The sequence below is a fragment of the Trichechus manatus genome, unplaced genomic scaffold (assembly GCF_000243295.1).
Source record: "Trichechus manatus latirostris isolate Lorelei unplaced genomic scaffold, TriManLat1.0 scaffold00024, whole genome shotgun sequence".
NCBI classification, from domain to species: domain Eukaryota; kingdom Metazoa; phylum Chordata; class Mammalia; order Sirenia; family Trichechidae; genus Trichechus; species Trichechus manatus.
Window position 1 is genome coordinate 19,835,065 of NW_004443960.1, and position 16,116 is coordinate 19,851,180.

The 16,116-nt window shown below is 41.2% G+C and overlaps 1 protein-coding gene across 1 annotated transcript in view; it reads left to right on the forward strand.

Annotated features, from left to right (window-relative positions):
• The window catches only part of LOC101344775 (ATP-binding cassette sub-family A member 3-like), a 126,248-nt gene extending 113,715 nt beyond the window's left edge, over window positions 1-12,533 (forward strand). Inside the window, exons 27-30 of the mRNA XM_023728328.1 lie at window positions 5,044-5,214; window positions 5,643-5,833; window positions 11,570-11,643; window positions 12,352-12,533. Coding sequence (XP_023584096.1) covers window positions 5,044-5,214; window positions 5,643-5,833; window positions 11,570-11,643; window positions 12,352-12,489 — 574 coding nt within the window. The 3' untranslated portion in view covers window positions 12,490-12,533. The remainder of the gene's footprint in view (window positions 1-5,043; window positions 5,215-5,642; window positions 5,834-11,569; window positions 11,644-12,351) is intronic.
• The last annotated feature ends 3,583 nt before the right edge of the window (window positions 12,534-16,116 follow it).

Consider the following 16,116-nt stretch of genomic DNA (forward strand, 5'->3'; position numbering starts at 1 on the left):
GATCCAAATAAAATGAAATCCTTGACAACTTCAATCCTTTCTCCATTTATCATGATGTTGCTTATTGGTCCAGTTGTGAGGATTTTTGTTTTCTTTAATTGAGGTGTAATCCATACTGAAGACTGTATTCTTTGATTTTCATCAGTAAGTCTTCAAGTCCTCTTCACTTTCAGCAAGCAAGGTTTCATCTGCATAAAGCAGGTTGTTAATGAGTCTTCCTCCAGTCCTGATGCCCCGTTACTCTTCATATACTCTAGCTTCTTGAATTATTTGCTCAGCATACAGGTTGAATGAGTATGGTGAAAGGATACAACCCTGACGCACACCTTTCCTGACTTTAAACCATGCAGTATCCTCTTGTTCTGTTCGAATGACTGCCTCTTGATCTATGTACAGTTTCCTCATGAGCACAACTAAGTGTTCTGGAATTCCCATTCTTTGCAGTGTTTCCATAATTTGTTATGATCCACATAGTTGAATGCATTTACATAGTCAGTAAAACACAGGTAAACATCTTTCTGGTATTCTCTGCTTTCAGTCAGGATCCATCTGACATCAGCAATGATATCCCTCATTCTACGTCCTCTTCAGAATCCAGCTTGAATTTCTGGCAGTTCCCTGTCGGTGTACTGCTACAATCACTTTTGAATGATCTTCAGCAAAATTTTACTTGCGTGTGATATTAATGATATTGTTTGATAATTTCCACGTTTGGTTGGATCACCTTTCTTTGGAATAGGCATAAATACGGATCTCTTCCAGTCGGTTGCCCAGGTAGCTGTCCTCCAAATTTCTTGGCATAGATGAATGAGCACTTCCAGCACTGCATCCATTTGTTGAAACATCTCAGTTGGTATTTTGTCAATTCCTGGAGCCTTGTTTTTCACCAATACCTTCACTGCAGCTTGGGCTTCTTGCTTCAGAACCATTGATTCTTGATCATATGCTACTATTATGGATTGAATTGTGTCCTTCAGAAACATATGTCAGCTTGGCTAGGCCATGATTCCCAGTATTGTGTGATTGTCCACCGTTTTGTCATTTGATGTGATTTTCCTATGTGTTGTAAATCCTACCTCTGTGATAGTAATAAGGAGGGTTAGAGGCAGTTACGTTAATGAGGCAGGACTCAATCTACAAGATTAGGTTGTGTCTTAAACCAATCTCTTTTGAGATATAAAAGAGAGAAGTGAGCAGAGAGACATAGGGACCTCATACCACCAAGAAACAAGAGCCAGGAGAATAGCGCATCCTTTGGACCCAGGGTTGTTGCTCTGAGAAGCTCCTTGACTGGGAAGATTGATGACAAGGACCTTCCCCCAGATCCAACAGAGAGAGAAAGCCTTCCCCTGGAGCTGGCACCCTGAATTTAGACTTCTAGCCTCCTAGACTGTGAGAAAAGAAATTTCTCTTTGTTAAAGCCATCCACTTGTGGTATTTCTGTTAGAGTAGCACTAGAAGACTAAGACAGAATTTGGTACTAGGAGTGGGGTGCTTCTCTAACAGATATCTAAATGTGGAAGCAGTTTTCAAACTGTGAATGGATAGGAGGCTGGAAGAATTTTAAACTGCCTAATAGTAAAAGCCTAGATTGCCTTGAAGAGACCATTGGTGGAATTATGGACATCAAAGACAGTTCTGGTGAGGACTCAGAAGGAAGTGAGGAGAGCTGTTACGCTGGAGATGGCACAGATGGTGAGAAACGGCAGCAGCAGAGAAATGGCAGCAGCAGAACCAGGAGACTCTTGTGAGACAGTGCTGGAGCCAACCCACGGAGCAAGAGAGCTGAGTGCCTTCCGGCTGAAGTTTACTGGCAGAGTAGGGTGCCTCCAGGCACTTATCTGTGGGGCTAAAGAGCTTTGAACACTTGCCCCAGCAGGGCAGATGCGGGCAGCGAGGCTCAAGGGGCCCAGAGGCCAAGGAACTAGGAAGCAGAAGCTGAAGAGACAAGGAACACAGAAAGCAGAGCCTCAGTCTCAAAGGGTAGTGCCACGACCTCTGGGGTCTCAAAAGGTGGAGTTGCCACTCAGATGGACGAGGAGAATGGGGCCGCCCAAATTTGAGAGAGCAGAGTTGCCATTCCAGTGGGCCTGAAGGTAGAGCTGAAGTCCAGGACCTAGGGGCCTCTACCCAGAACTGGAGAGTGTGGCCAACACCCAGAGTGTGGAGGGCAGGGGCAGTGCCTAAATGGTCTCAGAGAACAGAGGAATATTTTCAAGCCATGGGAGCTAATTTAATGTGTTCTGCTGACTTGCTTGGTGCCTATTATTCCTTCTTTCCCTCCAATTTCTCCCATTTGTAATGGAAATTTCTGGCTTGTGTCTGTTCCACCATTGTACTTTGGAAGCAGATAACTTGTGTTCTAGATATCACAGATGAAGAGGAATTTTTGGGTTTTGGACTCGGAGTTGATTTAAGACTTTTGCTATGATATGATGGAGTGAATATGTTTTACATGTGACAAGGACATGAATTTGGGGGGCCAAGGGGTAGAATGTTATGGATTGAATTATATCCCCCTAAAATGTGTGTCAACTTGTGTAGGCCATGATTCCCCATATTGTGTGATTGTCCACCATTTTGTCACTGATGTGACTTTCCTATGTGTTGTAAATCTTACATCTATGATGTTAACGAGACAAGATTAGGGGCAGTTAATGAGGCAGGACTCAGTCTACAAGATTAGGTTGTGTCTTAAACCAATCTCTTTTGAGATATAAAAGAGAGAAGTGAGCAGAGAGACATGGGGACCTCATACCACCAAGAAACAGCCAGGAAAATAGTGCATCTTTTGGACCCAGGGTCATTGCTCTGAGAAGCTCCTTGACGGGGAAGATTGATGACGAGGACCTTCCCTCAGATTCGACAGAGAGAGAAAGCCTTCCCCTGGAGCTGGCATCCTGAATTCAGACTTCTAGCCTCCTAGACTGTGAGAGAAGAAATTTCTCTTTGTTAAAGCCATCCACTTGTGGTATTTCTGTTAGAGTAGCACTAGATGACTAAGACAGCTACCTCCTGAAATGATTGAACTTCGACCAATTCTTTTTAGTACAGTGACTTTGTGTATTCCTTCCATCTTCTTTTGATGCTTTTTGCATTGTTCGGTATTTTGCCCATAGAATCCTTCACTATTGCAACTCAAGGCTTGAATTTTTTCTTTAGTTCTTTCTGCTTGAGAAATACTGAGTGTGTTCTTCCCTTTTGGTTTTCTAACTCCAGGTCTTTGCACATGTCATTATAATACTTTACTTTGTAGTCTTGAGCTGCCTTTTGAAATCTTCTGTTCAGCTCTTTTACTTCATCATTTCTCCCTTTAGCTTTAACTACTCCATGTCCAAGGGCAAGTTTCAGAGTCTCTTCTGACATCCGTTTTGATCTTTTCTTTCTTTCCTTTCTTTTTAATGACCTCTTGCTTTCTTCATGTATGATGTCCTTGATGTCATTCCACAACTCATCTGATCTTTGGTCATTAGTGTTCAATGCTTTAAATCTGTTATTGAGATGGTCTCTAAATTCAGGTGGGATATACTCAAGGTCATACTTTGGCTCTCATGGACTTGTTCTAATTTTCTTCAGCTTCAGTTTGACCTTGCATAAGAGCAATCGATGGTCTGTTCCACAGTCGGCTTCTGGCCTTGTTCTGACTGATGATATTGAGGTTTTCCATCGTCTCTTTCCACAGATATAGTCAATTTGATTCTTGTGTATTCCATCTGGCGAGGTCCATGTGTATAGTCACCATTTATGCTGTTGAAAAAAGGTATTTGCAATGAAGAATCGTTGGTCTTGCAAAATTCTATCATGCAATCTCCGGCATAGTTTCTATCACCAAGGCCATATTTTCCAACTATCAATCCTTCTTCATTTGAAGTTGCTACTCAGTAAATAATAAACATATGGGAAAAGAAGACCTCTTTAAAGAGTTAAAAAGCAAAGGTGTCACTTTGAGGACTAAGATGTACCTGACCCAAGCCATGGTATTTTCAGTTGCCTCATACACATGCCAAAGCTGGACAATGAATAAGAAAGACCGAAGAAGAATTGATGCACTTGAATTATAGTGTTGGTGAAGAATATTGAATATACCATGGACTACCAGAAGAACGAACAAATCTGTCTTGGAAGAAGTACAGCCAAAATGCCCCTTAGAAGTGAGGATGGTGAGACTTCATCTCATGTACTTTGGACTTATGGTTAGGAGGGACCAGTACCTGGGGAAGGACATCATGCTGGGTAAAGTAGAGGGTCAACAAAAAAGAGGAAGACCCTTAATGAAATGGATTGACACAGTGGCTGCAGCAATGGGCTCAATCACAGCAACAATTGTGAGGATGGCACAGGACCTGGGCAACATTTCATTCTGTTGTACATAGGGTTGCTGTGAGTTAGAACTGACTCAGTAGCACCTAGCAACAACAACAAAAATATTATGAAAAGCAAAAGAACCACCTTACTGAGCCCACTAAACTAAATTTCATGATGTAAAATCATAAGAAATTTAAAAATATTATTTAAAAAAAATGACTTAGTTGTTTCTAGTTCTCCTAGTCTAGGTGTACTTTATCAATTCATTGTTACCCTAAGCAATGTTGCCTGGTAACGTAGTTAACACTCTCTGGTTACCAGGAGAAGCATACCTAGAGAGTTAGGCAAAGTTGAATTGTCATGCAGAATGGATAAATAGTGCACTAAGAACACTTCCAGGACTCATTTGCCAACAATAGAGACACACATGAAGTTATTTATGTAATATGTTATATATGTTAAATATGTACACATACACACATATACATGCATGTGTGCATATATATATACACACACACATACTTATGGTGTGCGCTGTCAAGTCAATTCCAACTCATAGCTACACTGTATGACAGAGTGTATGATAAAAATACATACAAAATACCACTAAGAACAAGTATAGAACACATTTCATGATATTTATTAAGCTTCTCAGCATTAGATATATATGTAGGAATTAATACAATTTATAATCTCCTCTCCTTCTTGCCCCCTTCTCTTTAAACCTTCCCCATGTAGTAGTGGCACCAGACGTAAGCTTAGCACAGGTATTGCCCTGCTGGGAAGGCCTGACATCATCTTCCTGGATAAGCCATCCTCCGGCATGGATCCTGTGGCCCGACGCCTCCTCTGGGACATTGTCTCACGGATCCGTGAGTCCAGCAAGGCCGTTGTCATAATCTCCCATAGGTGTGACTCATATCTTGATTGAGGGGTGGGAGGGAGGGGAGTTACACTCGGTACCATGAGGACTTGGTTGAGGCTAAGAATATAGGTCAGTAATAACTTTGCCAGGATCTGTTAACCTCCCTGGAGGAAGTACAGTCTGATTTCTGCCAAAGGAAACAGCCTAGAGTCCTTAGATGATACCTCTGGAACATTCTATTCAAAAGTGGGGAAGTAGAAATAAGTTGGGGCTAACTTGTATTGCAGATTTAGGCATGTGCCACTTGGTTTCTGTTTTTATTTTGACTACGAGAGACTATCTGTGTCCCCTAAACCTTGTGGGGGTCCTAAAGAACAGTCATAGCAGGTCTTTCCTGACTCAGAGGGTCACAGCTGTACCCCACATGGTGGGCCTCTGCAGCGCTACCTCTGTCTTGTCCTTATTTTCCCAGTATGGAAGAATGTGAGGCTTTGTGTACAAGACTGGCTGTTATGGAAAATGGGAAGTTCAAGTGCCTCGGCAGTCCACAGTATCTCAAGAACAAGTTTGGAAGTGGATTCACGCTACTGGCCAAAGTCAAGAGGAATAAATCCCTGATAGAACTGCAAGCGCTAAAGACGTTCATTAAAACAACCTTTCCAGGTACTAAAGCTTAGGTACAACCTTCCCAGTCAAGCTTCTGTTGGGACCCAATGTTGCCAAGCTTTCCCAAATTATGTAGAGATAAGAGATAATGAGACCCCAGAAACACCTCTTTGTTATGAACCAACTACAATGCTTTCTTGTCCCTGTGACTCTAGCTAGAACTACATTCTACATAATTCTTCATAACTACAGAATAATTCTTAATTATCTATGTGCCGATTATTCATCCCAATTTTTATGATTTCTCCCTGCTCCCTTAGCCAAGGTGTACTCAAGGAATGCTAACTAGCATTGACAGCTCTCTTCTCGTTTTTCAGGCAGAAATTTTTTTATATGAGGCACCTACCCACACATACAACCAACAAATAAATGTCTACACAGTGCAAATGTCCTCTCTACATAAATGACAAACCACTGTTACGCAGACATACATGTCCTCACAACTCTGTCTTCTTTCTGGGCATCTGGTAAAACAGTTCACAGTTCTGGATTTGCTCTGGCTTTGCTCTGGCTTTGTTGTCAGTGGAAAACATCCTGAGAGCCCCACTAGGTAGAGGGGAGAGTCCCTGACTGAGCCTGGTACACTGGCACTCTTGCCTCTCAACCATATAAGCTGTATGGGTCTTTCTAAGGGGGGACAAAGTAAAACAACTCAGTCCAGTTTCTAGTGAACATCCAGAAATTATCTATCCACATGCCATAGTGCCTGAGTTTAGGAAAACTATCACTTACCTCTCCAATAACTGCAACAGCCTCCAAACTATCTCCCAGGATTTAGTCTTTCTCCACTCTCTGAGCCATTCTACACGCTCAAATCCAAGTGAAGAGGTAGAAAAGGGTGACACCATGAAGGCCTTTTATGCTGTGTTAAGGAGTTTAGATTTTATCCAAAGAGCAATGGGAAGCTCTTCCTCCCTTCCCTGTCCCCCCCATTACCCCTTACACACTCACACACAGCTAACTCCTACCTAATAATTCTCACATCTCAGCTTGGATGTTGTTATTTTCTTACGGAAATCTTCTCTGTCCTGTGCCTCTTCACTGCTCCAACTACATTATATGCTTACATAGCATTCTTTGTAATATTCATTGCACTTAAAATTACGTGCTTTATTTCTGCCACCTATGGTTAATCATATTCCCATGCTTAGCATAGTGTCTGGCACATAGTAGGTACTGAATAAATTTTTGCTGGAAACAAGATTTGATTCAGACAGATCACTCTGACTTCAGAGTATAGACTAGTGATATGCTTTTGCTGTCTGTCCCCATACTTGCCTTGTCACAGAACTTTTCATACTTTATGCAATTGCTAATCTAATTGGCTGTCTTTCTCACTTGTAAACTCCATTAAGGTAAGGACTATGTCTTGGAATAGAAACAAAATTGGAGCCCAGCCCAGTGTGGAAACTCTTATGTACTTATATTCTTATACCTTAGGGCTTTGTCAGTCAAATTAGGCCACAGAAGATACATGAGACTCAATGTGCAGTTCCTGTCCAGAGCTGAGCTGAGAAGTAGAGAGGGTCAGGAGCTGGTTGAATGGACATGGGAAATCTGGGGTGGAAAGGAGTGTGCTGTCCCAGTATAGGGAGAGCAACTAGGGTCACATAACAATGTATCTATAGATTTTTGTAGGAGAGACTAACTTGAATTGTAAACTTTCACTTAAAGCACTACAATAAAAAATAAAGTAAAAAATTAGGCCACAGAAGAGATGAGAAAATATTTGTTCTTCTTGTGATGAAATTCAGAGATTACAAAATTATCAAAAAGTCTTCCTCAAAAATATATGTTTTTAATTTTACTTGTGGTATAATTATCAGGATCCTAGTACCGTAACTCCTTCCTTGCTGCAAGGGTTATTTTTTCCCACAAAGAAACTAAAAGATTGGAGCTTAGCCTAGCCCGAGATGTACTGCAGAGGTGCAGGACAACAGCTGGGTAGTTGTGAGCTGGCAAAAATAAAAAGCGTTGGTCTGCAACTTTTTTTTTTATTCCTATTGTGCACAAATTTTACTTAGTGAAGCCTCTTCCACTTGTCTGTCATACTCCTCCCTCCAAGTCTAGATCTAGTCCTTGTTTTCCTCTTCTGTCTATAGTATCTCACTGAATAATGCCGGTTTGCCCAGTGAGGATCTTTCTAGCTTAATTACTCCTTAGCATAACTAGGTGGCCGTGTCTGGCCTTCACTGTCTTGCCGACCTAAGGCACAGCAGGTATAGAGCATACGATTTTTTCTGAGTTATTTTTTCCTATAAAAATAAGGTAGGTTAAAATTACACTGTTTAATGTTTTAAAGTTGTTGTCATTATTAGAATATTTAGGTAGTGTTTTTGTTGGTTGCCATCAAGTCGATTACAACTCATAGCGACCCATGTGTGCAGAGTAGAACTGTTCCACAGAATTTTCAAAGCTGTGACCTTTTGGAAGCATATCACTGGGCCTTAACTTCTGAGGCACCTCTGAGTGGGTTTGAACTGCTAATGTTCGGTTAGTAGTCAAGCACTTAACCATTTGTACCACCTAGGGTCTCCTTATATTTAGGTGGTGGTGTTGTTGCTAGGTGCCATCAAGTCAATTTTTAACTCATTGTGACCCCATGTGACAGAATAGAACTGCCCCATAGGGTTTTCTAGGCTGTAATCTTTACAGAAGCACATGGCCAGGTCTTTCTCCCCAAGAGCCACTGGGTGGGTTCGAACCATTAACCTTTTGATTAGCAGCTGAGCACCTAATCATTGCGCCACCAGGACTCCTTATATTTAGGTATGTTGTTGTTGTTAGGTTCCATTGAGTCAGTTCTAACCCTGTGTACAAAAGAAGGAAACATTGCCTGGTCCTGCACCATCTTCACAGTTGTTGCTATGTTTGAGCCCATTGTTGCAACCACTATGTCAGTCCATCTCATTGAGGGTCCTCCTCTTTTTTGCTGACCCTCAACTTTACCTAGCATTATGTCCTTCTCCAGGGACTGGACCCCCGATCACATGTCCAAAGTATGTGAGGAGAAATCTCGCTATCCTCGCTTCTAAGGAACATTCTGTTTGTACTTCTTCCAAGACAGATTTGTTAGTTCTTCTGGCAGTCCATGGTATATTCAGTATTCTTTGCCAGCACCATAATTCAAATGCATCGGTTCTTCTTCAGTCTTCCTTATTTATTGTCCAGCTTTTGGATGCATATGAGGCGATTGAAAATACCATGGCTTGGGTCAAGCACACCCTAGTCCTCAAAGTGACATCTTTGCTTTTTAACACTTTAAAGAGGTCTGTTGCAGCAGATTTGCCCAATGCAATCCATCATTTGATTTCTTGACTGCTGCTTCCGTGGGCATTGATTATGGATCCAAGTAAAATGAAATCTGTGACAACTTCAGTATTTTCTCCATTCGATACTATTTGATTCAAATAACAACATAGTACTTTCAAAGAAAAGGAGCCCTGGTGGTGCAACTGTCAAGGGTATTTAGGTAAAAAGTCTTGAGGTATAGGACACTGTATATGTGGTTTAGGTATAGGACAGTGCCTAACGGTGTGGCATAGATAAAGTAGTATAGAAATTCAGAAGAGTGAGGGATAAATGGAGACTGAAGTAGTCATGGAAGAGTTCAGCAAGGTAGTGGGACTTCATCTGGACCTTTAAAATGAGTGCCTTTTCCAGGAGACCAATTTAATTGTCATTAACATTATTTTGAGACATTACTATTTGTAGGCATAGTGCTAGGTCCTAAGGGTGTAAAGATAAACAATACATGATCCCTGACTTCATGGAGTTTAATGGGTAAGGCAGACCCATAAACAGGAAAAAAAAAATTACAACATTAACTCATAATAGTTAATATTTACTTAATAATTTTAAAAGAGAATGTATATTGCTTTCAGTTGTTCTCTAAATTCTAATCTCAGTATCCAGTTTGGAATCATTCTCAACAATCTTTTATTGTTCTTGATAACTCTTGCTCCATCTCAGAGTAAGCAAAATCATTTGTCTTTGTCTAGCTCTACAATTGTCAGGCAAATAGGGAGACTTCCATCTGTGCCTCTACCCCTTCACGCTTAGAGTCAAAAGCTTTTCAAAGCAGCTTTCTACTGCCTTCAGTCATTTCATTCTGCTGCCTGAATACTTCACATCCTCATTTTTTTTTAGCTTCCAAAAGGAAGACCCCCTGTTACCATTCCAGTCCATTGTTTTCTTCTGCTCTTGGTTAAAACAGAAAGGACAGGTCTCTGCATTTTCCTCTTTCTCCTCCTGCATCTAGTTTCCCATTCTTTGAGGGTTGTTGTTGTTGGGTGCTGTCAAGTTTTGACTCATAGCAACCCCATGTGACAGAATACAACTGTCCCATACGGTTTCCTAGGCTGTAATCTTTACGGAGGCAGATCACCAGGTCTTTTTCCTGCAGAGTGGTTGGTTGGGTTCAAATGGCTAACCTTTTGGTTAGCAGCCAAGTGCTTAACCATTGCTCCACCAGGGCTCATTTTCTTTCAGGGTCCTATGTTGTTATTTGAATCAAATAGTGATATCACTCTCTCAGGCTTTCTATTTCTCCTTTTAAAGGAATCAGATATTTTTGTTTAAGTACTTTTAAAATACACTTAATGAGAAAATAACATACAGTGATTCTCCGTGATGCCTTTAAAAAAACAAAAAGAAAACCTAGTTGCCCTCAAGTAGACTCCGGCTTGTGGCAACCTCATGTGTGTCAGAGTAGAACTGTGTACCATAGGATGTTCAATGGCTGATGTTTGGAAGTAGATCACCAGGCCTTCCTTCCAAGACACCTCTGGGTGGACTTCAGCCTGCAACCTTTTGTTTAGAAGCTGAGCATGTTAACTGTATGCACCACCTAGGGGCTCATGGTGCCATTAGAACCCCTGGAATTATCAACCTTGTGAATCAAAACTCTGAGTGATTTGCATGTTTTCACATAATTTCAATTTAAGCCATTAATCTGGCTTAAATTAGTTTCCTATTGCTGCTGCAACAAATTACCACAAATTTAGTTGCTTAGAGAAATGAATTCCTGATTTTTTTCAAGGATTGCTCCTTCTAAAATGCAAGGAACCCAGTAATTAAAGAATGTTACCAAAGTAGAATGTTACCTACTATTTTTAATGTAAAATAGAGAAAGATTCCTCCTTTACGTACAATAAAAGGAGACCAGAAAATTAACTGCAGGGAAGAAACACAGTCAAGAATAAAGTGAGAGAAGCATCTTTTTAACTTGGTACTTTTCCCTGGTGCAAATATAGGGGCACAGAATGGACCTGTACCTCCTTCCAACAGTTCTCCTGTTGCATTTTTAAGGGGCATAGAAAATAGCAATGTATTTAGCAAAATGTCAAATGTAACTAGATAGTAAGTCTATGAACAACATTTTTTTTTTAATTAGAAGCTTTTGACTTTTCCCCTCTTTGGAATTGACTCTAACCTTTGCTTTGGTTTGAAAACCACATGTTAGGAAAGGGCCCTTGTTCCACCCTAAACTCATTGCTAAGGAGTCGATTCCAACTCATAGCAACCCTGTAGGATGGAGTAGAACTGCCCCGTAGGGTTTTCTAGGCTGTAAATTTTTATGGAAGCAGACTGCCAAATCTTTCTCCCACGGAGTGGATGGTGGGTTCAAACCACCGACTTTTTGGTTAGCAGCCAAGCACTTAACCACTGTGCCACCAGGACTACTTTGATCCACCCTATCTCTCTCAAAATGCATCTCTTTCCCTTTCTCAGACAGTTCCCTAAAGCATGAGTACCAAAGGATTGTCCATTACCACATACCCAGCAAGGACTTTACCTGGAGTCAGGTGAGTGTGCTACCAGGTTCTCCTAAAACCATAGGTGTTTGATTTTAGAGTTGGTGGATGATATAGAGTATTCATATTCCGCATCTGAGATTTCAGTCAAGCTTGGTTCCATCACTAGATCTGAAATCTGTTCTTCCCTTTCCTAAATACTTTGTAAAGTCCGTATAGTTTCTTCCCAGCCCTCACCATAGTAATTCTATCAAACATATCTTTGTCTTAAATTACTTTGGCCTATTAGCACTTATTTGTAATTTGAAGGCATAAATAGATGAATTCTGTTTCAGCAGGTGTGAAGTTTATAGATTCACAGTATCCTGGGAAACTGATATTGACAGAGAGGTAGAGGGGCAAAACTTTTCCTAACATCCTTGCCAAATTTGGGCATTTATTAGCTTCACAGGGAGTCTCCAAGGTCATACAAAAATAAAACCTGTTGCCATTGAGTCGATTCCAACTCATAGCAACACTTTAGGACGGAGTAGAACTGCCCCATAGAGTTTCCAAGGAGCACCTGGTAGATTTGAACTGCCAACCTTTTGGTTAGCAGCTGTAGCTCTTAAGCACTACGTTGCCAGGGTTTCCAAAGGTCATACAAGGAGAGGGTAAATAGAGCCTTCTTCTCCCTTCTTCTTCCACCAACCCAGTGTTTTTCCCCACCTTTCCCTCTGAGGGGCTTTGGTAACAGTGATTTCTTCTGCTGCCCTGTAGGTATTTGGTATCTTGGAGTCAATCAAAGATGAATATGGATTAGAAGATTATTCCATTAGTCATAACACACTGGAGCAAGTCTTCCTGAGCTTTGCCCAAACACAGATTCAAAAAGAACAAAATTATAAAGATAATTGAAGAGTGGTTCCAACCAACATCCCTCACCTCCTCACCAGCCTTCTGCCTACAACTGATACATCGTGCCAGTATTTCTAGATGTGTATGTGTATATGTGCACATAAAGTGTTTCCTGAGAATAAAATAATTTTTAAAGAATTTCCTAATGAGTTTAAATGTAAATGGAATCATACAGTATGTGGGGGGTTTGCATCTAGCTTTTTTCACTTAGCTTAATGTCTTTGAAGTTTTATTAGTTTCCTGTTGGTGCTGTGAACCCTGGTGGCATTGTGGTTAAGAGCTATGGCTGGCTGCTAACCGAAAGGTGAGCAGTTCAAATCCACCAGGCTCTCCTTGGAAACTCTATGGGACGGTTCTACTCTGTTCTATAGGGTTGCTATGCGTCGGAATCAATTCGACCGCAATGGGTTTGGTTTTTCTTTTTTTGGTTTATTGGTGCTGTAACAAATTACCACAAACCTGGTGGCATACCACAACACAAACTTATTCTATGACAGTTCTGGAGATCAGAAGTGTGAGTTGGGTCTTATGAGGCTAAAATCAAGTTATAGGCAGAGCTGTGTTCCTTCTGGAGGCTCTAGGGGAGAATCCAGCCATTGCCTTTTCCGGCTTCTAGAGGCTCCCATTCCTTGACTTGTGGCGACATCACTTCGAACTCTGCTTCCATTGTCACATCTCCTTTTCTGACTCTGATCCTCTTGCCACCCTCTTACAAGGACCTGTGTGATTACATTGGGCCCCCCTGGATAATCCAAGGTAATCTCCCCTCAACTTAATCACATCTACGAAGCTCGTTTTTCCATGTAAGGTAACAACATACTCACAGGTTCTGGGGATTAAAATGTTGATATCTTTGGGGGTCCATTATTCTGCACAAGGTTCATCATGTTGTAGCATGTTTCGGTTGTGTTCCTTTTTATTGCTGAATGGTATTCCTTTATATGGATATACTACATTTTGTTTATCCATTCATCAGTTGATGGATACTTGGTTGTTTGCACTTTTTGACCATTATGAATAATGCTGCTGTGAACATTTATGTGCAGTCTTTGTGGACATATGTTTTAATTTTTCCAGTATAAATGTATAGAAGACAGCAGACTGCACTCAGACTGTGACCCACGAATGAACCTTGGCCTGACTTCTTGAACCGGGTGTGAGTGTGAGTTGACTCCCTTTCTGGAGTGTCTTGACCCAAAACACATCCCACAGCAGATGCTGGCCTATAAGCACATCCCCCCACCACCCCTTGCTTCGAGCACATGTCCACATTCTCAGGAACTGCTTAGCTAAACGTGTGGGTTATGAGGCACCTGGCCAATCCCACTGTTATATCTGTTCCCAGAGGGGATGGAATGGGGTCCTTCTCCTGTAGCACAAGAGGGGTGTGTGCAGACCATCTCCCTATGTTGGCTATGGAGTGAGACCCACTGGTCATGGACGACCAACACCCACTTTTGAAGCTGAACTTGCTCTGTCTCTTCTCTATGTGAGTAAAGTGTTGTGCCATCCAGTGCCTGTGTGTGAGTCATACTTTGGTTGGCAGCCCCAACACTTGCAGATTGTGGAGTGGGTTACTATCCTCCATGTGATGGGCCTTCTCCCCTGGAGGTGGTAACAGGCGCCACTTGCTCAGCAATATGTAAGACTGAATTGCTGGGTCATATGGTTCCCAGCAATTTTATCCTGGTTTCAGTATAACAGTGCCCCTCTTTACTCTCAAAATTGTCTCCATTTGGATAATAAATTATATGACCACCCTAGTTATAGTGGCTTTTGCCAGTAGAGGGCATATCAGTCCACGTAGTCACACCTTCTCTCCCCAAAATGTTTATACAGGCAGAATGAATTAAAAGTAACACTAATTATAGACTTGATATCAAAGCATGGTCTGTAGCTCCAGTTCTGAGCTAAGAGAGCTTTCCAGATGCAGAGATGCTAAAAAAAAAAAAAAAAAAAATGGAAATAAAACAACAAAAAAGGAAAAACCATGAAGGTGTTGAGGGATGGAGGGTAAGAAAGAAATGGAAAGGAAAGCAACCAGGAGTCTAAATTTGGTGCTTGAATATTTTTCTCCTCATACATCTGTGAAACCTCCTATCAGAAGGCTAGGAGGGCAGCAGTCATGAGCAGGTAGGTACAAGTAGGTAAGCAGAATCCAAAATCTAGGAAGAATTCAGTAAAGGTAGGGAAGAGGGTTGTAAATTCTGAACTTAAAAAATGACTGCAATTTTTCTGTCCTATTTTTGTGCTTTCTTCTGTGTGTGTGAGCAGCCGAGAATTTAAAAGACATAAACTCCTGGTATACTCTGATTACTCTCAGGGCAGAGGTCACCTGGGGGCATTTATTTAAAATGTGGATTCCTGGATTCCAAGCCCTGGAGATTCAGTTAGTAGGTGTAGTGTGGAACCCGGGAATCTGCATTTTGACAAGTACCCCATGTAATGTTGACGCAAGTGAATCATGTTAGGCTTTGGGGGCAAAAAAAGAAAAAAAGGCTAAGCCTTCCAGGGGGTTCTCATAAATTAAGGTTTGCAATTTTAACACTTAAAGCCGTTTTTATTCTTAGGTATGTCCCCTAACATTAGTACAGAATACCAACAGGCAACATTGTGTCTTCAGTTATGAAGTCATTCAAACAAGGCTTATACTAAAGCCATAGTGGAAAGATGATAAACACATTTTTTTCCTTACTTTATACTCCAAATGTACCAGTGTCAAGATTCCCTTGTTGAAGTAGCTTTGGCTATTTGAGTCTTAAAATAATTTAAAGGAAGACAATCAGCCTAACTTGCTTGCAGAATTTTAGATTTTATCGGTATCATGAGGTCTAACTGGACATCACCCCCCATGCATCTATCAGTTTGCCATTCTGTGGGGGCCTGCATGTTGCTATGAAAGGTGTGCATCAGGGTTGTATCCTTTCAGCATACGTATTCAATCTGTATGCTGAGCAGATAATCCGAGAAGCTGGACTATATGAAGAAGAACGGAGCATCAGGATTGGTGGAAGACTCATTAACAACCTGAGTTATGCAGATGACACAACCTTGCTTGCTGAAAGTAAAGAGGACTTGAAGCACTTACTGATGAAGATCAAAGACGACAGCCTTCAATATGATTACACCTCAACATAAAGAAAACAAAAATCCTCACAACTGGACCAATAAGCAACATCATGATAAAAGGAGAAAAGATTGAAGTTGTCAAGGATTTCATTTTACTTGGATCCACAATCAACACCCACAGAAGCAGTCAAGAAATCAAAAGACGCATTGCATTGGGCAAATCTACTGCAAAAGACCTCTTTAAAATGTTGAAAAGCAAAGATGTCACCTTGAGGACTAAGGTGTGCCTGACCCAAGCCATGGTGTTTTTAGTCGCCACATATGTATGTGAAAGCTGGACGATGAATAAGGAAGACTGAAGAAGAATTGACATCTTTGAATTGTAGTGTCAGCAAAGAATATTGAATATACAATGGACTGCCAAAAGAACAAACAAATCTGTCTTGGAAGAAGTACAACCAGAATGCTCCTTAGAAGCAAGGATGGCGAGACTACGTCTCACATACTTTGGCATGTTGTCAGGAGGGATCAGTCCCTGGAGAAGGACATCATGCTTGG